The 24,365-nt window shown below is 51.0% G+C and overlaps 1 protein-coding gene across 2 annotated transcripts; it reads left to right on the top strand.

Annotated features, from left to right (window-relative positions):
• The first annotated feature begins 2,388 nt into the window (after positions 1 to 2,388).
• Positions 2,389 to 22,773, top strand: TMPRSS3 (transmembrane serine protease 3). 2 transcript variants are annotated; one of them, XM_036851087.1, is made up of 14 exons: positions 3,205 to 3,333; positions 3,782 to 3,920; positions 8,793 to 8,903; positions 9,765 to 9,881; positions 10,277 to 10,400; positions 13,136 to 13,261; positions 14,537 to 14,580; positions 15,068 to 15,233; positions 15,983 to 16,152; positions 17,978 to 18,073; positions 18,287 to 18,289; positions 19,173 to 19,315; positions 19,918 to 20,070; positions 22,756 to 22,773. In XM_036851087.1, the coding sequence occupies exons 2-14, from the start codon at positions 3,827 to 3,829 to the stop codon at positions 22,771 to 22,773; spliced, it is 1,365 nt and encodes a 454-aa protein (XP_036706982.1). In that variant the 5' UTR covers positions 3,205 to 3,333; positions 3,782 to 3,826. The 2 variants fall into 2 exon arrangements, with proteins under 2 accessions (XP_036706981.1, XP_036706982.1); XM_036851086.1 differs by lacking the exons at positions 3,205 to 3,333; positions 18,287 to 18,289 and adding an exon at positions 2,389 to 2,415.
• Positions 22,774 to 24,365: the final 1,592 nt, after the last annotated feature.

Here is a 24,365-nt window from a genome sequence, read left to right as displayed (position 1 = left end):
CATTTTATTTTGAGTTTGGTGGAATTGAATTGTAGGTAACCTTTCTGAAAAGCTACTTGATGGTGGTAGAAGTCCAGCTACCTTCATGGGTTCTTTCCCTAATACCCCCTGGTGAATTGGCTCAATCTTTGACTTCATCTGACACACATGCCAACATGTGGACACATGGTAATATGACCTCGTGGTTGCTTTTGGTTTTCTGCATGTCTACTCGGTATTGTCCATCCACCTAGGTTTACAATCAGCTCGTATACACGGAGGCCCATCATACACTCACCATTGTGCTGGACACCCAAAGAGTACATTCTAGACTCTGTCCTTCGAGAGCTGTACCACACTTGGGAGCGCCAGCTATGACACTCAGGTAAAAGCAAAGAAAGAACTAAGTTCTAAGTTTCCTGTCGCTGCCTTTGAGAGCAAATACTCCTTCAGGGACTGGGGAGGGTAGTTAGGACAGATGTAAAGAAGGGATGCATGGGCTTGGGGACACCTGGTGTTAAATGCAAAAGACACTGAGAGATATGTGGGCAGGTGCTCAGAGGTGGGAAAACAAGACTGAAGTAAATCACGATTGGCTGCATATAGCTCTTTGGCTACTGTTGCCATTGGCAAATTCCACCAATACGACCTTCAAAATCAATCCCAAACCCTGCCCTTGATCTCCACCTGCACCACCAGCACCCTGGTCGCAGTCGTGGTGGCCCAGGGTTTCAGTAGCCTCCTCCTGGTTCTCTGTACACACAAACCTGCCCCTATACTTGGTGCACACAGGTAGATCCCCACCACACCTGGGGATCTACCACATCAGCTCCTCCGCCCTTTCCCTCACGTGGATGCCAAACCAGAGTCCTTCCAGGAGCCTGGGCCCTCCAAGCTCTGCCCATTGGCCTCTCCAGGCACATAGGCTTTCCTGAGTTTCTCCAACACTCCTAACTCATCCTCTCCACTGGGCCTTTGGCATTGATGGTCCCATGCTTGGAGCAAGCTCCCCTCTTAGCTGGAGACAGGCTGGGACCTGGGACACTTTGCTGCAGTGCTTGCACCTGGACAAACGTCTCCTAGAGAAACAAAATGCAAAGAAACTATAAAGGACTGAAAATAACTTCGTGCATGCACAGTTAGGGCAAATTCTGGACAACAAGATTCAAAAAATACAAAAAGACCAAAAAAAAAAAAAAAAAACCCCAACTGCCACTTCTGAAGAGCCGGGAGCAAAAGCAGGGCACTGTGCATGCCCCCTGCACTCAACACCACCAAAGGGGTGGGCAGACCACCTAAGTCACCCCTCTGGCCTGACCCCTGGACACACCCCTACCCTCACCCCATATCAGGAACCAGCTCAACCCCCCTTGGGGAGCGATCAGGGGGACCTGTTACTTGCTTTTGCTCCTTCCTCGGCTGCAGGAGCCCCAGTACAGCCTTGCCTGAATTTCTTGTCTGGCCTCTTATCAATTTCTATTGGTTAAGGAGGCCAAGAATCCTGGTTAGTATCAAGCTCACAAGACCCACTTTATCACATCATCAAGGGCTCTACTAAAACATCACTTCCTTCCTGGAGGCCTTCCTCCACCACACTGTCCCATCATTATCTAAACCTCTCCCAGCCTCGTCTCTTTGTAGTGTTTGTCATCACCTGAGGCCACAGGTGAGCGCTTTGTCCCCTCTGCCACCTGCTCTGAGTCTAGATGGCTGGCTTATGGCAGATGGCCCATCAATATTTGCTGAATCAATGAATGCACGATTCTCACCTAGCTCACATTCACCCTGGCCTTCCAAAGGGGCCCCTAGTCCCCTGCCCACAGCAGCAGGGCTCTGTGCTTTCCCTGATAACACATCTTTAAGCCGTATTGTATGCAGAAGCCTCTTGGGACGCAGAGGACTCTGCGGAGTGGCACGGGCAAGGTGTCTCTGTAGAGTGCTGGCTGCGGGTCCCCTGTCTTTTGTCTGCAGAACGCTGCAAGTCTAAACCTGAGCTCAGGCCCACGGGGGGCTAGAAAGCCCCACCAAAGCGTTTCCCTGCCCTGCTGGGTGAGCTTGCTCAGCACCGGGCAGGACCTGCCTGTTCTTTTAAATAAAAGGAGTGCCTGTGTCCCAAAGCCTCTCTTATGAGAAGTTTCTGAAAAGGTTTGCTTACCTTACTTAACTAATTAAAGGCGAGCCACATTTCCCCCTCTCTGGTCTCTGCAGTCAACCACCAGTGGCTACTTGATAGTCACTGCCAGGTAGGGTTACCCAGAGGCCCGTGATCAAGCCATTTGCGCGATGATTGAGTCGACAAGGCTGAGTGCCTCGGTGGAAATATTTCCCGGTTGGACTATCCTGTTGGCAGCCTGCTTACCATCACGCTTGCTTTTATAATGAGAAAGGAAATTGTTTCTGCTTTTAATGATGGCAGCTCCAGAAATGGTGAGTGAAGTGGGCGGGGGGCGGGGGGGGGGGGGCGGGGTGGTGGAGGGGAGAGAAGCCGCTTCTAAAAGATGACTTCTCAACATTTCTGGATGTGAAACCTCCCAACCACGACCTGCTGGGAAGGGATTCCCTTACCTAGGTTCCCTGTTTCAGAAAGCATTTTGCTGTTGCTTCTTATTCTTGTTCTAAAGCTAGGCTGTGGAATTTGCCACAGGCTGATAGTAAGCAGCAGTTACGAGCAAGAATCAAGGTAAAAAATGCTGAATGTGAATTATTAGTTTCCTAAGCTATTCTTCAAAGCTACTCTTGCAATGGAAATGAAATAAACGTTTTTAGCGCATAACTCTTGCTTAGATTTTCCCATGACCACGTGAAACAGCATGAAGACAGAGATTGTTTTAAGTGGCTTAATAGTTCCCTTTTGAATTTCAAACATTACAAGTAAATGGAGAGAAAATAACAATGGGTGATCTAAGTATCCATGTTTATATGACTGCTGGAATGTCTAGGTTTTAGCGCTTTGCAGAAGCAGCTTCCTGGGGTGCTCATGCCTGATTCCTCGGAGAGTGAGCTGGAATTTAGTTGGGAACATTTGGACTGTTTCCTTGCTCCCTCTGCCACTCTTTTGAGTTATTGGAAATGACTTCCAAAGGCTTCTGACCTGTCCGGCATCGCGATAGGTGGAATTCTCTTGGAGGAAACAGATCCCCCGTGTAGCTTTTGGGTGAGCCCGCAGTCCCCAGCCACTCCTCCCTTTGCGAGGTAAGGGGGGCACTGGGCACCCAGAGGGCGAGGATACTTTCATCCTTAATTAGGTCAAGCCTGTGCGAGCCAGGAAAAGGTTGTGTTTACGGGAAGCTCCAAATACTGTGGGTGAGCGTCCCTTCCTTGGTGCTATCTGCATTTTGGGGGCACGGACATTATGTGAGTATCCAGACTTCTTATAGTATGGGAGGTGTATCACCTGCACAGGCAAAGGGTCAAGTTTAAGTGGGACAAAAGAGAGAAGGAAAGTGTTTGAAAGTAATTTATCTTCTGAAAAATAATGGTAACTAACTTCTAAATGGTAAAAGGGCATATCTCTAGAGACATGCTATTCAATTGATTTGAAGATTGGTTGAACAAATAATGGGAAAGTCATACGTTTGGCAGAATTACATTCGTAGTTTCGCTCACTCTAGACGTTTCTCTGTTATCTGCTGTGGCTCAGAAAGAAAAAAATGCGTTCTCCCTGGACAAATAGTTTTGATTTATTGGCACTGAATGCTCTTTATGTGGATTGTCAGATTTCAAAGATTTCACACGACAAAGATTCGTTGGATGCTAAAACTATACATAGGGAAGCAAACGCTCTCTATTCTTTCCTGCGAAGGACGTGGAGGTGGAGCCTGGTCTCCGAGGTCCTGAAATAGTCACCATGGGGGAAAATGACCCACCTGCTGCCGAAGCCCCCTTCTCCTTCAGGTCGCTTTTCGGCCTTGACGATTTGAAAATAAGTCCTGTTGCACCAGGTAGGTGGCACCAGGTATCATTTCTGCCCCACCTCCCCTCCCCCATAGAGATGATCGATGTGGCTGAGTGTTCCCCTGGAGAAATGTCTCCCCAGGAGCCCTCACACCCACAGGCCGCTTCCTCGTGTTTGCAGAATCCTGGAGAGAAGGGGCGTTAGGGGTCCGTCACTTTGTTCAGCCTCTTGCCAACTCCCGGGAGACAGGTGTTGGTATTCTCTGGATGGAGGCTTTCAGAAATCGAGGCTCCAGCTGCCCCTGGGAGTTAGGGGTCAGATCCTGGCCAGGAAATCTCTGAGCCCTCCAGGAATTCCTGACAATCAGTGGTCACCAGCCCCTCCAGAAAACTTAAAATAAGCTGGTTGCCCTAACGGTATCAGATGCCTAGATTAAAATTCAGCAGCAGGTGACGGAGTTGCTCCTAGCAACTAAAGGAAGGAAAGTTGGTTTTGGAAATGGGTCATAAATGCTTGGAGAAATGGCGGACTTCTTCATGCCTGGATAGGATCTTTTTGGCAAAGACCCTATCAGGACTTGTCACAGGAAGCTGTGGCTCCCTGGTCCCGGCCGCAGTCAGGAAGACTGAACCCAGGGGCTGGGCAGAGGGACATCTGGGGCCCCTGGCTAGGGTTCCAGAAAGCACGGCATGGGGGCCGCACTAACGATCCCTTTTAAACCACCTGGAAAACTGATATGGACCTATGGGAGGTGGAAGAAGAGGTTTCAAGTAAGGGAAAAGACACACAATTTACAAACGCTTTTCAAAAATTAGCATCAGTGGAAATGAAAGAAAAAACATCCTGCAGTTACCTAACCACCCAAACTTAGCTAGTTTTTACATCTTCTTTATTCTCTCTGTGTCCTTGCCCATAAGTATACACTCACAGGCAGTGCAGATGCAGACAGGCGTTTTTCCATGTGCTTTTTGGTTTTCTAAATGCCCTTTTTTATAGGATCAGGTAGGTGTGTAATTTACATAGCCATTTTTGTCATCATTTGACATATAATTGTTTCTAATATTTTATAATATAAATCATAACACGAATAGCACTATACATATTCTTTTCTGCTAATTTTTGATCATTTCTTCATGATTAATTCCTAGTCATGGGAAGGAATAAAAACTTTTTTAAACTTTTCTTTTTAAATAAACCAATGCATTGTTTATGATAGAAATTTAGAAAATACAGTTAATCAAAGTTTATTTAAGATGACCCACAATTTTACTCTTACTCAGAGATAAACCTATTAGCACTTTATTATTTATTTCTTGCCTTTTTCCTATCAACATATCTGTATTTCTCTTTGGAAGTGAAATATGAAGGTAGACCCCAGAGATATTTTGGGTTTGGTTCCAGACCACTGCAATAAGCAAATATTGCAATAAAATGAGTCACACTAATTTTTTAGTTTCCCCATACATATAAAAGTCAAGTTTATTCAACAGCATAGTCTATTCAGTGTGCAATAGCCTTATGACCCAAAACAATGTACATACCCTAATTAAAAAATTAAGTTTTAACTTAGTTAAACAATTAACTTCATTGCTAAAAAATGCTAGCCTTTATCTGACTACACAGTGTTGCTACAAACCTTCAATTTAGGAAAACTGCAATATCAGCAAAGCGTGATAAATGAGGTCTGCCTGTACTATTTGTATGATTTTGAAGCTTTTTTTTTTTAACTTAAAAATATCATGTTCACCTTTCCATGACATTAAATAATTAAATAGCCTTTAAGGGTTGGCAAACTATGGCCCCTGGGCCAAATCTGGCCCACTGTCTGTTTTTATAAATAAAGTTTTATTGGAACACAGATATACCCATTTATTCACATTTTGTCTGGCTGCTTTCAGGCCATAGCTGCAGAGTTGAGAAGTTGTGACAGGGACCACTTACGGCCCATAAAGTTTAAAACATTTACTATCAGATCCTTCACAGAAGAACGTTGCCGACCCCTCTCCTCTATCATTTTAGATATTTCTATACCATTTGTTATTTCACCACCTCCCTTTTGTTGGTCCCTTAGGCTGTTTCCATATGTCCGTGCATCAATATTATCAAGGTCACTCCTTTAAGTGTCCTTTACATAGAGATTTGTGTACATCTATGATGACTTTTTAGGATAAATTCCTAGAAGTGGAATTAATAGGTCAAAAATTCTATCCATTTTTTAGCTTTTTGGTACCTATATCCAATTTGACTGTCAAAAAGTTTACACAATTTATACTCTTATTGACTGTTAAGTGGAGATCCATTTCCTTTCACTTTGGACTGCAGTGGGAATAGTAGTAGTAGTAGTAATAATAATAATACATTGCAAAGGTGATATGTAATTATGTCTAATTTGTGGCGTTTTATTTGTTTCCGGAGAGGTTGAAGGTTTTTTGTGTGTGTGCTTGTTTATCATTTGCATTCCTTCTTTGAAGAGATGCTATACATTTTGCTTTTTATTCCAAGCATGCCCTCAAAGACAGGGCAAGGATGAGGGGGTCCACGGTGGGACCACAGGGCACGCGGCCGAGGAGCCATGAGGTGGCAAATGTGAGCTGATACAAAGGTGCTAACTGAAGGACAATCTTTGGATCTACAACTGGGGCTTACTTCCTAAATCTCACTCTTAGATACAGAACAGCTAGAATGATGAGAAGTCATTCTGGGGTTCCTGCTGAGTTTTAAAGTGTGACTGGAGAGCCGGCATCTCAGTAGGGAGAGTGACTGATGGGGGCAGGCTTCCGGAGGCGGGGGAGGTGGAGGGGAGGGGTCCGCTTTGCTGACTCTAAGTTGGTCATCCTGAAAGGAACTGGTCTCTGGCCTTGAGATAAAACCACGTTCATTATCCCGAAATCATCCATCCATTCCTTCAATCTACTAACATTTACTGAGGACTGTGGAATGGCCAGTGCTGTTCTAGGTGTTGAGAGCGCAGCCTGGAACAAGCCGCCCGCTCCTCCATCCAAGGCTAAACAAGGACCGTGCGGATGGTCCCTCCGCCCCGCTCCACACTCACGGCACAGAGTCTGATGTGAATCTCCTATCCCCCCATTCTTCCCTTTCTGCTCCTGCTTTTTCCTTCTTTATTCTTTTCTCCTTTTCCTCCCATTTCATCACTTTCTTTTTTTCCATTTTTGTTTTCCAATTCACTTCTGTTTTGGGCAACCGGGAAGGGTACTGACCATTTTATAATCACAGTCTTTATAGCCAGAGGATGAAGTTGTAGGTTTCCAAAGACAGACAGGGAGCCTCTTTTTGGCTCTTCCATGGGAGACTCTCGGCCCAACATCTCCAAGAGCAGGAGAAGAGAGGCCAAGGCAGTCTCCGTCCTGTGTCGTCATGTGAGACCTGGAAAGCTTCCTCCCCTTCCTACATTCTAACCTTCCTAATTATAAGAGAGGACAACTTCAGCATAGATGTATTTTCAGGACTGATGAGATAATTTGCATGAAATGGCCTGTTCTCCTGAGAGTTAACGTTGCCAGTGGAAATCCTCCTGTTGTCCAGAGAGGCTTGCAATTTTGGGTATCTTAAGCTCTTCACATCTTCTTTTCTACCAAATCAGCCTCGTTCTATAGGCAAGAACTGGGAAGGGTCTGGGGCTTTACCCTACTTGCAAGCTAACAAGTCAGCCTGCCCCAGTCCCACAGATGCTGGCAGGAGACACAGCCCTCCCGTCAGACACGTGTACACACAGCACAGGTGGCACGAGCATCCTGTTGGAGTAGGTCACGCTCGCCCGCCAAGTCCCTCGGCAGCAATGTGGAGCAGCCCAGGTGCACGCTGTACACACAGTGGGTCTGCATCACAGCTGAGGAACCCTGAGCTGAGGGAATCCACATCTTTTATAATGGGCTTCAAACAGACCTGCACAAGCTTTGTCCCAAAGGAAGAGGTGGTATTTATTAAGCCAGACAGTAAATAATAACCTGTCCCTTGCTCTGGAGAAAGACACTATCTCTGTCTTCTAAGGCTGTTTGCTCTGCCAGCATCCTCCAAGAGATGGTCTGTAATAAAGGCCTTCGGTGTCTATGCCCAGGACTGGTGGAGAATGACCTGCACATCATCTGGTGACCCTCTCAGAGATCCCAGCTCTCTCTCTCCTGAAAGCACCCTGTTTGTGTTTTACGTGTTGCCTTCCTCTGTAGGAAAACATCCTTGGGAGTTGGGGTTCTACCTCCCCTCTGTATTAGTTTCCTAGGGCCACCAAAACATCACAAACTCGGTGGCCTAAAACAGCAGAAATCTATTGTCTCTGGAGACTGGAAGTCTGAGACTAAGGTGATGGCAAGGACTTGCTCCCTCTGACACCTGCAGCGGAATCCTTCCTTGCCTCATCTTAGATGTTGGAGTTTGCTGATAATCATGGGTTCCTTGGCTTATAGATGAATCACCCCAATCTCTGCTTTCATCTTCACATGGTCTTCTGCCCATGTCTCTTCACATCATCTTCCCTCTGTGTGTGTCCGTCTCTGTGTCTGAATTTCCCCTTTTTATAAGGACACCGGTCATTTTAGATTAAGGCCCACATTAATGACCTTGATTTAACTTGATCACCTCTGTAAAGACTCTATCTCCAAATAAGATGATATTTTGAATTCTGAGGGTTTGAACATAAACATGTCTCTTGGGGGACACAATTCAACCCGTCACACCATCCCCTAACCGAGGACAGATGGAGCTGGGCTGGTGTTGGGGAGCTTGGGGCTCAACTTTTAGAGAATGTGCCCCCAGGTAGGCGGCCATTTCTCTAAGTCAACTCTCTTTGGGCTGGAACATTCTCTGCACTGAGGGCAGGGGGGATGAATAGCTAAGTTTTGTCTTATTTCATTCAGATTCGCTGTTCCGTGGCCTTTTGCTCTCCCCGCTTTTTGGTTTCTAGATGCCGACGCGGTAGCTGCCCAGATCCTGTCTCTGCTGCCACTGAAGTTCTTTCCCATCATTGTCATCGGGATAATTGCATTGATATTAGCGCTGGCCATTGGTCTGGGCAGTGAGTACGATCCATTATTTAGTAGGTTCTCAAATACCTGTTCAGGCGTTTAGACTTTCACGGGCTCCCCCCTCACACCAACCTGGGCCCGCCACACAGCCCTAATTACTAAGGCAAACAACCTCTGGGTTTGCTGATTTGAGCTTTATTTGCCTGCAGGATTGTGAAGCCGACCTGGGCCCCAGCGGGGGCCTTTGGCTGTGCTGGAGGTTTTGTCACCAAAGAGCCTGCCCAGTTAAAAGTGGCCAAAGGCAGCTGATGAAACTGAACCCACAGGCAGGAGGGGGTGGGAGCTGGTGGAGGAGACAAGGAGGCCATTCATGCCAGGCCAAGCTGGGTTTCAAATAAGGTGCAAGTGGCTTTTGAGAAAGAGAGTCAATTGAATGGTCTCTGATAGGGAACAATTTCGCATTTACTCTTCAAATAGGCGGATCTCAGATCAGTTTAACTCTCCACGTGCTCGGCTTTGGGGTCCACAGTTCCCTCACTTCTCGCCCAGGGTCAGAGAAGACAGGAGGTAGATTGGGGGCCAGGGGTCCTCACTCAGGGCTCCTTGCTCAGCCAGCTTAGCCAGTCGGCCACAGCCATGCACTTTCTCTCTGGACCTTGAGCCACCGGAGTCTAAATTCATCTTGAGTTGTGGCTTGAGGTCACTTAGGGAGACACGGTGGGGTGCAGCTGCCCCACCCATTGGAATCTGGAACAGAAACTGGGCTGAGGGAAACAGGCTGCTGGCAGTGGTGCCGTTTCAACGTAGCTTTCATGACGCTTGGGCAAGCTCAAGGCTGCGTGGCAGGTGTACGGTTGTCAGTGCTGCGCACTGAAGCAGCCCTTCCTCGACCCCCTCCCTCCTTTCCTCAGTCCACTTTGACTGCTCCGGGAAGTACAGGTGTCGGTCGTCTTTTAAGTGTATTGAGCTGACGGCTCGATGCGACGGAGTGTCAGACTGCAAAGACGGGGAAGATGAGTACCGATGTGGTAAGGTCATGCCTTTTCACTGCAGAAGCAGGAGGATGTCAGTACAACCCGACCCTGACCTTCCCCATCTGAGAAATGGGTCCAAGGCTATGCCTTTGTTAAGTCATGGGATCCAACTGGCATTCACCCCAGGAGACCCTGGGCTGGGTATTAAGGGAGGGCCCTTACATGGAGCTAAAATTGGGTTGGGGAGACTCCGTAAGCAAGCAGAAGAGAACTCCAAGAGAGCTCAGGGGTCCAGACGATAAGAACTGTGGCCGCCCTGCGTGGGTGGGGCACTGACCCGGGGCAGGTCAGACTCAGCACGGGAGGGTCTAGGCTGGCTGCAGAGAAACTCTGCCGGGTCTCAGGGTCCCTCAGGCCACTAACGACCTGTCTTCCTGTGCATTGGCCAGTCCGCGTGAGCGGTCAGAATGCCGCGCTCCAGGTGTTCACGGCTGCCACCTGGAGGACCGTGTGCTCTGAGGACTGGAAGAGTCACCACGCTACCGTTGCCTGTGCCCAGCTGGGGTTTCCAAGGTAATTCAAAGAGTGCCCAGCAGTGGGCAGGACATGAGCAGTGATCACGATGAGGGCAGACAGCTGCCGTTTAGCTGGGCACGCACAAGGCACCTCGACATCCCCATGGCAACCCCGCGATGCCTGACATCCCAGGTGCGCAAACCAAGGTCCCAACATGCTAAGTGACTTGCTCAAGGTCACATGGGACCTAGCGTGTTTGGGGGTGTCTCAGGCCAGGACCCTAGATGCAAATATTCAATAAAGAGCTTCAGAGCTGAGGACTGAGCCCCCGGTTCCTCAGGCCACAGCTTTTGGGTGGCTTCCCGACACCACCCATCTTGGTCCCACTTCCCAAGGAGCCCCAGAGAGCCAAGTTCGAAAAATCAGCAATTTAGTGAATGTCCAGTTATTCAAAACAGTTGATTAGCAACAAGTGGAAGAAAGAAACAGGTGGAAGAAAGAACTATTGCAGTGGAATCTCCACGTTTCAGCGTTCTGTGTTGCCTATGTGACTTTTTGCACTGGGGCGACACATTTTGGCCCTGACACGGCCCCTTCCTTCGGGCCCCTGGCAGCTGCCATCTTCCTTGGGTGCCCAGGACTGCACTCCTGCTCCTCTTTGTTCCGGATTCTTGGAGTTCAAAACCAGCAAGCTCTGAGTACCCACACTCTCCTCAGGAAGTGGGCATTCCTGTTTGCGCCCAAGGAAACGGGCGTTAAAACCTCCACGCTCTGAGCCCAGGGAGCCCTGACTCGCAAACCTGATGCATCATATTCTCAACTCTTTTCTCCAAAGCCAGTGAAACCCACCCTCCAGCCTGTATCCCTGAGATCTGCCTCCTTCTCACCCGTGACAACCTGGATTCAGAAATCAGCTGCCCAACGACAATAGCAAAAGCACTCACACAATTGCCTTCAGGAACTATGTAGACTTGACTCCTCATAGGCAAGGAGGAAGTTTACACACCACACACACACAGACCACATCACACACCACAAACACACACATGCCACAGACACACCACACACCATGCACACACATCACATCACACACACACCAATTACACAGACGCACACACAAACCCCACCACCACGGCTCACAGCTGAAAGCTTCCCTTGGGCATTTCTCCTCCATAGGACGTAGTTCCTTGGACTCACTAGGGGGCGTCCCTTCTTCTTCCCGTCTGCCTCCCCTGCTTCTCCCTCCTGGACCACCTCCCCGCCCTGAATCCTTGGCCTCCCCTCTGTCCTGCAGAAGGACCCAGCGGCCCCTCTCTCCTCCCCCAACCCTTCCCGGCAGTACTCAGGCATCGCTGCACCCCAGCCGTCTGCTGAGACGGTCCTTCCTTGCTCCGTCTCAGGGCAAGTCTGAAGGATGCAATTTTCCAGTCTGTCCCCTCAACATTGTCCATTTTCTTCCCTCTAAACTTGCTCTGTTCTTCCCTGTTTCTTCAGTTCTAAGGTTTACTTCTGTATCCTTTCTCGTTTATTCTTCCTATTTGTCTCTTGAAAGCCCTCCTTTGATCCCCTCTGCTCTGCAGCATCCTGTGTCAGAGGTCTGTGATAAAGAAAAAAAGATAGACTGGCAACTCAGATTGCCTGGGTCCAAATCCCAGCACACGTGCAGCCCCGTCACATGACTGAGGCCTCAAAAATAAGGCGAATAATAGCACCAGCTTTAAAGGGTCGCTGTGAGCTTCAAGTGATCTTGGGGCTTCGAAGCCAGCCTGGACCACAGGGACGCCCTAGAAGAGTCTGTGGTCCTGGTTGCTGTTACCACTGAGGCTTTGACAACTTATGGGGCTCCGGTTGCAGCCTTCGGGGTCCCTTTGCGTCACCCCCACCGCCCCACTGGTAGCCCAGCCCACCTGTATCAGGATCTCCGTCTCGGTATCAGCTGGCTCTTTCATCTGGTGCCTGACGTATCAGTAGGTTGAGCAATACCTGGGGAGGCTGGGAGGGTCATTGCTGCTGCCTGGATTACATTCTTCTCAAAACTCAAACCTGGCTGGACTTTGTATACCACGTAGACTGCCCGCGCCGCCCCCCAGCGTTTACAATCACCTGATGAAATCACGCTTGATAAGCTGGTGAGCTCGCCGGTGAAGCCAGCCAGCGACTCTGTCTGTTGTTCATTCCACGACCTCCCATCTCATAACTCTTTGAACGCCTGATTTGGAAAATATTATGCCCTCTTTTCCATCATTCCCCAGACCTGTCTCCTGACCCTTTAAACACTGGCTTGTCCTGGTGCCCCCGAATCTCTCCGTCTAGGTGCTCATGTCTCTGTAACGGGAGCCCTGCCAGCTCTGGGCAGTCTGGGAAAGTCTTTCATCCTCCCCACCCCCAGCCTATCGTACCTGGGGCGCTCAGCACCCCCACTTTGGTGCTCACCTGAAAACACTCCACCCAATTCTGTGTTCTGTTCCCTCTGAGGCTTGCTTCAGGCCAAGCAAAGTTCAGTTCAGCTGAATGCATCAAGGAGTGTCCACCCAGCTACGTCAGGAAGTGGTCCTCCCTCGCATGTGGCTGGAGCCCGCGGTGGGTGGATGGGCTGTGGGGAGAGGGCCGTCCCAGACTATTCCAGGTCTGGAATACCTTGCTAAGTTGGCAGAAGGAAGCCATTGATGGTTTGGGGGCTTAAAATGACTCCCCTCCCAGTATGATACCTGTATCATTGTGACTTGAGCCCAGGTAGATTTGCAGCAGAGTGAATTCCACACATCGGGTCTGCGTTTCCATTGTGTTTGCAGCTATGTGAGTTCGGACACGCTCAGAGTGGATTCACTCGAGGAGCAGTTCCGAGAGGACTTCGTTTCCATCAATCACCTCTTGCCAGATGACAAAGTGACCGCTTTACACCACTCGGTGTACGTGAGGTAAGCGGCCAGGTGGTGCTGTGTCCACTTATGTCCAGTCATCCGCTGGACTTGTGCATGAGGTTGTGTTCTCCAAGGGCAAGGTGCGGGTTTGGCCACTTTGGTTAGATGGGTGGACACACCAGGCTGGGGTACAAGAACTTAATCCCGAACCAGGCAAATACAGCCCAACAGAGAGAGGGAGGAAGGACGGTAAAGGGGTCCCGTGATGCGTGTGTCGTAAATGCATCATTGCACGGTGCACACAGTGGGCGCTGCTGATGTGTTTGGGGAAAGGAAGCGAGGGAGGGAGGAGAAAAAATATTAGAAGGAAAGAAATTAAGAAAGAAACGTATCCTTCTTTACTTACAAAGTACTTTAATGTTCACCATTTGTATTACATGTTTCCCCAAAGAAGTCATAAGGAAGGTAAAACGAGGTATCCTTAAGTGACAGTCAGGTACCTGAAGCTTACAGGGGTCACCTGTCTGGTGCACGGAGGTACGTCAGGCTTTCTGAACCCACGTTCCATATGCTCTTCCTGACTCCTTGGACCAAACCCCAACAGGAGTGCTCTCTCTGCTCCAGGAAACAACTGCCTGTCTGCCTATTTTGTAACTGACAATTGCTCCTGAACCCACATGCAATCTGCAGGGACGGCCCCTCTCTTGGGCCCTAAAACCTCAGTCTGGTGACACTAGCTTTTTCTTGCATGATCATGTGACAGGACTGGGGCTCTAAAGGCAGGAAAGTTACAAAGGGATCCCAGGGTGGATTGTACGTGAGCACCCACCCACGCAGGGGAGGGTGTGTGTCATTTCCCGGGCAATCACATCTCAGCTCTGGAGGTGGGGGAGAAGTCTTCTTGGACATGCGTGTGTCCCAGGCTGCAAGGACTTTGTGGCAGGAGAGCCTGCCACGCCTTCCGATGGACACTGTGTCCAGCAGGGGCCAGTGAAGAACATCGGGGTAAAACTGGCATGCAAATGACACCAGTGTACATTTATATAATATAGCTCATTATGCATCTCTTATCACTAGCTATACAAAGCCTAGAAATACTCAACACCTGCTCACACACACCATACCTCACTGTAGTCACGTGTTTTATAATGACTTGTGTGACCTCACTCTCGTGGTGTTTTTTCTTTATAGACTAAAATTGTAATCTGTATTCAAGAGCAGGGGAGTAAAGTTTATTTTTCTTTTACCCCAAGATTTAAGTTAAAAAAAAAGAAGCGTTCAGTTCACAGGCCTCGGGTATTTATCATTAAGCGCACTCTTTTTCCACTTTAGGGAGGGATGCGCCTCGGGTCACGTGGTTACCTTGAAGTGCTCAGGTGAGAGTTACAGAAGCGCAGAGAGAATCGGAAGGAAGCCCTGGCTCACAGGCTCCTGTCCCCCCTCCCCGCTCCTCGGACCGCTCTGCTGGCAGCCCCTTCCTCCCAGGGGCCAGGTGGGAACTCTGTGACCCCCATCTGCCAGGTGGGTGAAGAGAGCCCTGGGCGACTTCTCAGCAGCAGACAGGACCACGGCGCACGGTGTCCTGTCCTTCCGTGGTGGCTCCAATAGCCTGACTCTCTGTCACCTTCTCTTCCCCGCCCCTCCTGCCAGAAAAGTGTGCCCGGGCTGCTTAGGGCCCGCCCCCAGCCTGGGCAGGCACCCAGGCAAGGCGTTGCCATACCTGGCTCTGTGTCCGGACGGGCTTCTCCCACTGCACCCCTACCGCACCCTGCTTGTCCCATGCCGCAGGTGACCTGCCCCCCCATCCCTCACCCTGTGCTCCCACCAAAGCTCCCGCCCCTGACCCTCCCCCTCCCTCTGCAGTCTGCGGTCTGAGGACGGGCTCCAGCCCACGCATCGTGGGTGGCAACGTGTCCTTGCTGGCGCAGTGGCCCTGGCAGGCCAGCCTGCAGTTCCAGGGCTACCACCTGTGCGGAGGGTCTGTCATCACCCCCGTGTGGGTCGTCACTGCTGCCCACTGTGTTTATGAGTGAGTTCTCCTGACCTCCTTGCGGGGGGTCCTCATCTTCTGCAGACCCCCATCCCAGTCCGGGCCATGTTGAGACAGGGCTAATTTGGGTGGTCTACAGCAGGGCAGGTCCAGAAAGCAGGAAAACAGACCGGATGGTCACAAAGTAATGTCCACGTGGCGGGACACCTTCCTTCTTCACTGTGGATCCAGCTCCATCAGCTGGGTGACACTGGTGACCCCGGGCTCATTTTAAGGACCTCTGGCCTGCAGCTCTTACAGAAAAGAGAGAAAGAAGAGGAAGGAAGCTCTCGCAGGAGGGAACCCAGCAATGTAAAGGCCCTAGGCCTCCCCGTAGCTCATCACAGTGGACCACGCTGTGGCCGAGAGGGAGAGGGATGGTGCAGGGTAGGCAGGGGTCTCCCCAGAGCCACCCCCCCTTGAGTCTCTCTCAAGGGGTGTGGCGTGGAAGAAAACCACAGAAAATACTTCCAAACACAGTGGCAATTGTCCCCGTTATTTCCACCTCCTTCTGTTTTGGTTTCTGGTGGAGAACAGACCCTGATGGACCCTCACAGGGAGCAAAGTTCAGCTCACTTCTCAAATGCCCAGAGGTGCAAAGAGCAAGGCCTGTCTAGGAAATGCATAGGGTGGTCTGTGCTTCTGCAGGGCTTGGTGGGGGGGGACGTCTGCTGGCATCTCCTTGGCACTGGCTCTCGGGACACCTGAGGGGTCTGTGGGTTAACGTGCTTGGGGCTTTCTCATTTTAGTCTCTACCTCCCCAAGTCATGGACCATCCAGGTGGGCCTCGTTTCCCTGCTGGACAGTCCAGCCCCTTCCCATCTGGTGGAAAAAATCATCTACCACAGCAAATACAAGCCAAAGAGGTTGGGCAATGACATCGCCCTCATGAAGCTGGCCAGGCCTGTCACTTTCAACGGTACGTCTGGGTCTCTGTCATTTTGTTGCTATCCTTTGTTTCAAGAGAATTTGAATTGCTTGTTGAAGCATGTTGATGAAGGCTGCCTTACAGTCTCTGCCAGATAATTCCAATATGTGATTAATTTCCATGTTGGCCTCAGTTGACCGTCTCTTTGCATTAAAGTTGTGATTTTCCTGGTTCTTGGTATGATAAGAAATTTTCAATCACATTCTGGACATTTGGGCCATCGTGTTAGGAGACATACATCTTCAATTTTAGCAGACGGTCACCCTGTTCAGGTGCACTATGCAGGTCCTGGCCTGCTTTTGTGGGCTGTGGTTCTGATGATTATTTGATTTCAGAGCCTTTGTGGTTCTACTTTGGTCAACTTGGTTTGGCTGGGGCCACTGGGGCCCTCACTTGTGCTACTTTCTTTCTGCTGGTGCCACCTGGAGATTAAAGGGACTTCCCCAGGCCAGACCACCTGGTGCTTGTGGGTGGTAGAAGGGGGTCTCAGGCCCATGGGAACAAAGAGCTTTTTCTTGTTTCGTGCTTATTGTGGTGAGGTCCCCACCTACCTGCCTGGTGTCTCTACCTTGGCTGAGAAAGAGAGGGCCTCCCAGGCCAGCCAGCTGGTTGTGGTGGGATCTTCCCTGCAGCCCTTTCTTTACAAGTTAGAAGACACTGGGAATCTCCAGCTCCTGGAAATACTCAGAAACGTTCTCTCCCAGCCAGCTGCTGAGTTCAGAGGCTCTGTTTCTCCACAGAAATGTCAAGTCCTGACCCCCGGAGGTTTCAAAAACACCAGAAAAGCCACACAGGACAGAACTTTCCAAGATGTTGCAGATGCAACAAAGCATATGAGCCTACTGCTAAATAAGTAAAAGCCCCCTTCTGCTTCCCAAGGATTAGAGCAGCTCAGAGAGCAGCAGAGTATAATAAACAAGGCCCCTTGTTGGAGCAGAATCCTGGCTCAGGACCAGCAGCAGGTTGGACCTGGCAGAATCAACAGGGTGTTTATCACACAGCACACAGAATTCTCTACACATCACACCTGGAAACAAATATTTCTAGAGAAACAAAGAGAAATTGTAAAGGTGGTGTTTGTTTGTTAATTATGATTAATGACCCTTGGTTATAAAAAAGGAGGTGCTAACACTTGCACTTGGACAAAAATTAAAATGAGTGCCTTTATCCCTTCTCTACCTTTCCATTATTGTCCTACCCCAAAAGCTTAGCGTGTCTCAGAATGCAGTCACGTGAAGGCCCCGTGACAGTCTTTGGTGGAGGGCTTACGTGACACAGCCCACGTGGGCAGGCAGGCTCGTCGCCTCCAGATGTGTCAGGAGGGGTGGGAACATTCACGCGGTGTTGGTCCATAAAGCAGCGTGCCCATGGTCTAGAACAAGAGCAGGCAGACTATGGCCCGTAGGCTGAATCGGACCCTTTGCCTACTTTTGTAAATAAAGTTTTATTGGCCCACGGCCTGGCCCATTTGTTCACCACTGCCCGTAGCTGCTTTCATGCTACTGTGGCAGAGGTGAGGGTTGAAACAGAGACCACGTGGCCTGCCAAGCCTAAAATATAAACTATTTGGCCTTTTATAGAAAATATGCTGACCCCTGGTCTAGACTCCCTCATGTTGCCACGGTCTAGGGTTGTTTTAAAGTTTCAGGGCTCTGGTGGGCGAGGGGTCCCTGCTCTGAGCAAATTGCTTCCAAACGACCAGGGACCTGGCCTTTCTCTGGGAGCCGGCTTGAGCTGCCGGAGCGGTAGGCACTGAGAAGACGGTTTTCTCAGACCACAGCTGCCACGGGCTTGAAAGCTCTTGTTTCCTCTCCAGAGATGATCCAGCCAGTCTGTCTGCCCAACTCCGAAGAGCACTTTCCTGATGGGAAAATGTGCTGGACGTCAGGCTGGGGGGCCACAGAGGATGGAGGTCAGTGTTCTGAAATCAAGATTCTGAGTCCAGGGTGCCTAGAACCGAGAGGACTGTGGGCCTGCTCCCCAGGGTCCCAGTGCAATGTCCCCGCCCACGGGTCCCGGTCGGGGTGTAGCGCAGACCCCCAGCCGGCCACTGGGACATGAGAGGAATGGGAGGCGGGTGTGCCCTGTGGTGAGCCTGTAAGACATGAAGGTCACAGTTTACAAGCAGGTGAAGTTAGAGGGTGTCGATCCGTTCGGGTGGGGGGCGAGGCTGACCCGCCGCAGATGTGTTAGTTTCTTGTCGCTGCTGTAACAAATGACCCCAAATTTAGTGGCTTAAAGCAACGCACGTGTATTACCCTACAGTTACGGGGGTCGGAAGTCATAAATCAGTGTGTCAGCAGGGCTGCCATCCTCCCGGAAGCTCTGGGGGAGGATCCGTTCCCACGTGTTCCAGCCTCCAAGGCCCCTGCATCTCGTGCTTCTGCCCTCACCTCCGCCTTCACGCCAGCAGCACAGCATCTTCCAATCTCTCTCCCCTCTGACCTCTGCTTCTTCTATCATCACATCTCCTTCTCTGACCCTTTGAAGGACCCTTGTGATTACACTTAAGGTCCACCCAGAGAGCCCGACATCGTGTCCCCATCTCAAGGTCTTATCACATCTGCAAAGTCCCTTTTAGGAGGTGACACGGTCCCTGGTTCCAGGGGTTGGGATGTAGATGCCTTTGGGAGTACAAGTTTCTGCTGACCAGCCCCAGGTTCCACCCCAAAGCTGTGAGTGGGACCTTCGCGTGCCTCAGTTTCCCTGCTGTCACCTGGGTTATTTTGGGAACTAAACAGACTGGTGTGGGTCAAGTGCTTGGCCCAGGACAGGCTCTGGCGGGGCGGGGGGGGGGGTCCCTGCTGGCTACAGTTGCCCCCTCCTCCCACACTGGCGACCTTAGGGAAGTGAGTGGCCTTAACATGAAGCAGCGGGGTCCCCCAGCCCACTCCCCAGGGGGCAGAGCTCTAAGGCCGTCCACCTCCAGGCTTCCCCGCCCCCACGCAGGCCCCCTGAGTTCCCGGTGGGGGCCCCCCGCACCACACGGACCGCCCCCTGCTCTGACCCAGGCGATGCCTCCCCGGTCCTCAACCATGCGGCTGTGCCTCTGATCTCCAACAAGATCTGCAACCACAGGGACGTGTACGGCGGCATCATCTCCCCCTCCATGCTCTGTGCTGGCTACCTGAAAGGCGGTGTGGACAGCTGCCAGGTAGGGGCCCCCGGTGACCTCTGGGGGCCACGCTGCGGGCAAGGCGAGGCTCTGCTGTGGCGACCCAGCCTGCGGGAGAGGCCACCACCAGCACGTCCCTGTGACTGACTGAAAAGCAAATTTACAGGGCGTGGGAAGAAGTTTGCTCAGGATATCAGCGTTTACCCAGCGCTCCCCTCTGCCTGGGTGCTGGGCAGTGGGAGGGGTCTCGGAGTTTGCAGAGGGAACAGAGGGGCAGAGGGCAGGTGGGAACCAGTGCATCCAGTCTGCAAAGCTACAGTGGGCGAGACTCCAGCACCGCCTGGTCCAGCCAAAGCCCCTGGCCGGGCAGACCCTCCCTCTGCTCCCCCAGCTGCCTTGACCTTCGTGGGTTCAGGGTCCCGAGATCTGGCAGGGAGACGGCTGGAGGGGGACCGTCCCCAAAGGATAAGGACCCCACTATTAGGAGTGCACGTCAGTTCCAGAAGGGCTGGGGGGTGAATGCAGAGCCATCTTCGTGCTGTATTTTGTGCTACAGTGAAGGGGGGGATCCTGCCACCAGGACAAGGGACACACCATGGCAGTGCCTGTTGTGTGCCCTTTGCTCTTTCCTTGTCATCTAGGGAGACAGTGGGGGGCCCCTGGTGTGTCAAGAGAGGAGGGTGTGGAAGTTGGTGGGAGCCACGAGCTTTGGCATTGGCTGCGCCGAGGTGAACAAGCCCGGAGTCTACACCCGCATCACCTCCTTCCTGGACTGGATTCACGAGCAGATGGAGGTGGGTGCAGCGCTCCCCCTGCCCTGGAGGCTCGTGCTGGTGCCCGTCAGTCATTTCACCTCTAGCCTCCCTTCCGTGGGACCCCAGTCCTGCTGTCTGGAGCCAGGAAGTGACCGATTAGTTATCGATTTGTCAAGCAGTGACTCTGTGCTCCTGGGTGTCAGGCTGAGCGTGGCTAATCCCACAGACAAGGCCCTGGCAGGGTGGGCATGGCGGGTGGGCACACACAGGGTGAGTGTTGCCTGGACGTGAAGGAAACGTGCTTCCACCAACTGGGGAAAGGAGGAGGGGCAGCCGAGGAAGAGCCCTGGGGGATGGGAACCAGTCAGGTGGGCACGTGTGGGTGTGGAGACGGGGGGGGATGGTCTGGACTGGAGACCCCCAATGCCCACCGGGGAGTTTGGACCTTGCCAGGAGCCAGGGTGGGATGGAGAGTCTCCAATCAGGAGGGGTCTGGGCGGTTCTGTGCCTTGCGGGGGCCTCCCTGTGGGCGGTCGGGGGTGGTGCTGGAGGACAGAGATGGGTCAGTGAGGCTAGCTTGGCAGGACCAGGGTGGGCAGGGGGAGCCCTGGTGATGGCGGGAGGAAGAATGGGACCCCCAGGGACAAGGAATGCCCCAGCCTACTCCAGGCCCCAGCGCAATGGCTTGGAGGACAGGGGGAGACACCCACCTAGGGAGCAGGAGCCTGGACAGCCCGGCCTTCCACCCCATGGGCGCGCAGCAAATGTTTGCGGACCTGATCACGGGCTCTGAGTCCCATGTCAGGCCTTGGACCAATTTCAAAGAACTTTTTTTTTTTTTGGTGTATTTTGTTGTTGTTGTTTTTGTTGGTTTTTTTTGAGGCAAAATTTACACAGAGTGAAACTGACCATTCTAAAGTGAAAATCTGGGGGCATTTAGCCCATTCATGATGTTGGGCTGCTGCCGTCTCTACCTAGTTTCAGAATATTTTCATTTCCTGGAAATAAGACTTCATTAAGCAGTCACTCCCTGTTCCCTGTCCCCCGGCCTCCAGTGACCAGTAATCTGCTTTCTGTCCTGGTAGATCAAGACCTTTAAAATGCTCCTTTTAATTTAAAGCAATTGGCTAAGAAGGACCAAACTCCTCAAGTGCCTTGGTGTTAATTTCCACTTCTTCCTCCTTGAATATTTGCCTTAAATCAGGAGCTACGAGCAGGGCTGAGGCCCCAAGACTGGGACTGGACCTGGTTGGAATTCCAGCCCTGCTGTCGTATAGCTGTGTGTCCTCTGCAGGTACATAGTGCCAGCCCATTGCAGGGCAAGGCTAGGAGATAGGCCTGCCGGGGACTTCTGCTGGGGCTCACTTTGCTGTTAGCTGACTGCCTGGCCCAGCGCTGAGGGCTGTGCAATGCTCTTCAGCACAAAATTCAGCCCAAATCCCTCACCCCCTCAGAAAACAGACGCTTGAAAGAGCAGCCTCCGTGCTGCAGTGGCTGCAGACAGCCCGTGAGCAGGATTGAGAGGGGTGAGGGTCATGTGGGCCGGGGTGGGGGGTATCACGTGGGCACAGGGAGTGCAGGACCCTCTGCATTTGCCCAGAGAGCCTCGGAGGTGCAGCTCCACGACGCTGCTCGCAGGGTCAGAGGGTCCATGTGACCAGGCTTGCTGCAGGGGTAGGTTGAAGAAGCCCGGCCCAGTCCTGAGCTGTTGGGGAGGACCAGGTTCCCAAATCAGTCTGGGAGGTTCTGACAGAGGGGTCCTGACATCTCAGCCCATTTCCCCCCAGCACCGCCCTGGCTGTTGGACCCTAGGACCATCCCCATATCAGAGGTGAGGGGACCCACATAAGCCCCCTGCCGAGGCTAATGAGGGCAGAGCGTGAGCCCAACCAGCTCCGTGAGCCCAGCCCCGCACCCTGCAAAGCCCAGTGATGGATCTCCAAGCCGGGGTGCAGACACTCCCCCTGGCTGCTCGCTACCGTTGAGGGTCCAGAGGGTCTGATCGGACGCCCTGGCAATTCCGATGCAGGAGTCTCCAGGGCACACTCTGAGGACGTGGGAGGATTTTAGAAAGGGCTCCTCCTCCTCCCAGAGCTTGAGAAGCAGGCTCTTCTGGATAGGTGGACGGCTCCCCTGAGGCCCGGGAGAGCATCTCAGCCACGGCAGCCTCTGGCATCTGAAGGCCTGTGTGAGTCATGCCTCTCTTCAAATGTCTCCGGGACGACCCAGAAGAGGCTTCCCTCCGATGAGAGTTTTCCAGCGGGCCTGCATTTTTAGTTGTTTCTTTTGAACATTGGTGTGAGGGCCTTCCAATAGCTCTCACATCTCGAGGGGAATCACCCCATTTTTTAGCTGATGCTAAAGCTTGCTGCATCACCTTCATTTTCATCCAGTAGTTTTCTCTCTCTGCTGGGAGCTTAAAACAAAATTGTTGCAACTCAAAGAGAGACACAGGAACACTGATACTAAGAGCTGGAAACGATGGAAAGGTCTCAGGTTGTTGACGGAGACGGCGGGGGTGTGGCAGGTTGGAGGTGTGGCACAGGGAAGGGGAGCTATTTCACACTTACCTGGGATCCGCATGGAGCAGAGGCCAACTTTGTCCCCATCAATCGTGAACTGCTGAAGCTCCACTCAGGGTAAAATCAGGTGCTCACTCCATCTTAATATCAGAGAGATGGCTTGAAGCGCTGAAAAAGATAATGCTTATGTTTTCATTTCTAGAGGGACCTGAAAACTTGAAGAGAAAGAGGCAGGTTACCACCTTGAGTTCCTGCCAGGATGGAGACATCCCTGTCCTTCCATGGATTCTAACAGCAGAGCCAAAAGAAGGAGCATCTTTTCGTTCCTCTACATCTAGAGCAATTTTCTTCTATCACCTCTAACAAGCCAGAGGGGCATTGGACTAAAAGGACCCTGAACCTCCTTTCTGATCTTCACTAAGAACAGAAGCAGGAATGCCTCCGAAGTGCTACATTTTCCTTGTCCATCTGGTTTCCTCCCCTGCAAAGCGATCCACAGCTTAGCCCCTCAACAAAGACACGGCAGCCTGGACCTGCAGGAGTGCGGTCAGTGTAGATGCATCTGTCTGCACCTTTCTATCCGGGCACCAGAACCTAACCAATTTTCTACCAGGATCTCCTTTGACATATGGGAACTTAAGATTATAGTTTGAGGTTTATTTCTAGTATTTTTTGTAGGCTTTGGTGCTTGATGTATCATTGTCCCTTGCTTCCAGAGGACGTACCCTTTCTTAGCGCATTCATCACTCCGAGCTTGTCTGAATGAATCCTGACTGCTCGTATAAGCTTAATTCAAGAGGCTCAATTAATTTGATCTCTTCTATATTCATCGTGGGTTTTGTATTTTCTGTTAGAACAGGTTTCTCGGCAGATCAGAATTATCTGCTATTACATCACAGCACTCAGAAGCAGAGTAAGAAAAGAAAGTACTAAGTCAAGACCACCTAAACCTCACACAACGGTACTGAGGCAGACTAGACAGTCTCAAGTCATCAAGAGGCCAGAGGCTTCCCTACCTCTCCGTATGGGCCCATTAATCTCCCACGTAGCTGCAGGATTAGAGACCCCTCCTGGTACCCACACACCTTCTGCAGTCCGCATAACACACTCATAACAGAGGAAGGTTACTTGGTAAGTAATCACTGTCCAGTGGTGCTTTATCACAAATGACTTCATCAGAATATGAATCCGTTGCTTTGCCTTGAGGTAACAGTGGGAAAGATGGGTGAGTTTCAAAGGGATCAGAGATGGGTCCAGGTACCTGGGGAAGGGCCGGCTCCAGGGAACCTCCATGTGTGAGAAGGGGATGGGGAAAATAGGGAGGGAGAGCTAAGGGCAAACTTTATTTGGATGCACCTCACTGTATCATAGTCACTGCACAGATCTCTGTACCTGTCAGAAAGTGACAAGACCATTTTTACTTTAAGTGTTTCTGCCCAGCTCTCTTTGAAAGCAGTAGTAGCTCACCAAAGCATCTTGAGAAAGAGGAACAAAGCTGGAGGTATCACTTTCCTGATATCAAACTATCCTACAAAATTTCAGTCATCAAAACAGTATGGTACTGGCACAAAAACAGACACACAGATTAATGGAACAGGATAGAGAGCCCAGAAATAAACCCACACTTATATAGGCAATTAATCTACACCAAAGGAGGCAAGAATATACAATGGAGGAAAAGACAATCTCTTCAGCTACATGCAAAAGAATGAAACTGGCCTACTTTGCTACACCATACACAAAAGTAAACTCAACATGGATTAAAGACTTAAATTAAGACCTGAAACCACAAAATTTGTAGAAGAAAACATA

Source organism: Balaenoptera musculus, chromosome 4 (genome assembly GCF_009873245.2).
Source record: "Balaenoptera musculus isolate JJ_BM4_2016_0621 chromosome 4, mBalMus1.pri.v3, whole genome shotgun sequence".
Classification (NCBI taxonomy): domain Eukaryota; kingdom Metazoa; phylum Chordata; class Mammalia; order Artiodactyla; family Balaenopteridae; genus Balaenoptera; species Balaenoptera musculus.
Note: the sequence above shows the minus strand (reverse complement) of the source record. Positions and strands in the feature narration are given on the sequence as shown.

Excerpts from the sequence above, each read along its gene's own strand:
- TMPRSS3 (XM_036851086.1), top strand. The coding sequence starts at position 2,389 with ATGGCAGCTCCAGAAATGGTGAGTGAA. Across the intron at positions 13,262-14,536 it reads CACCACTCGGTGTACGTGAG|GGAGGGATGCGCCTCGGGTC; the intron begins GTAAGCGGCCAG and ends TTTCCACTTTAG. Across the intron at positions 15,234-15,982 it reads GCTGCCCACTGTGTTTATGA|TCTCTACCTCCCCAAGTCAT; the intron begins GTGAGTTCTCCT and ends TTCTCATTTTAG.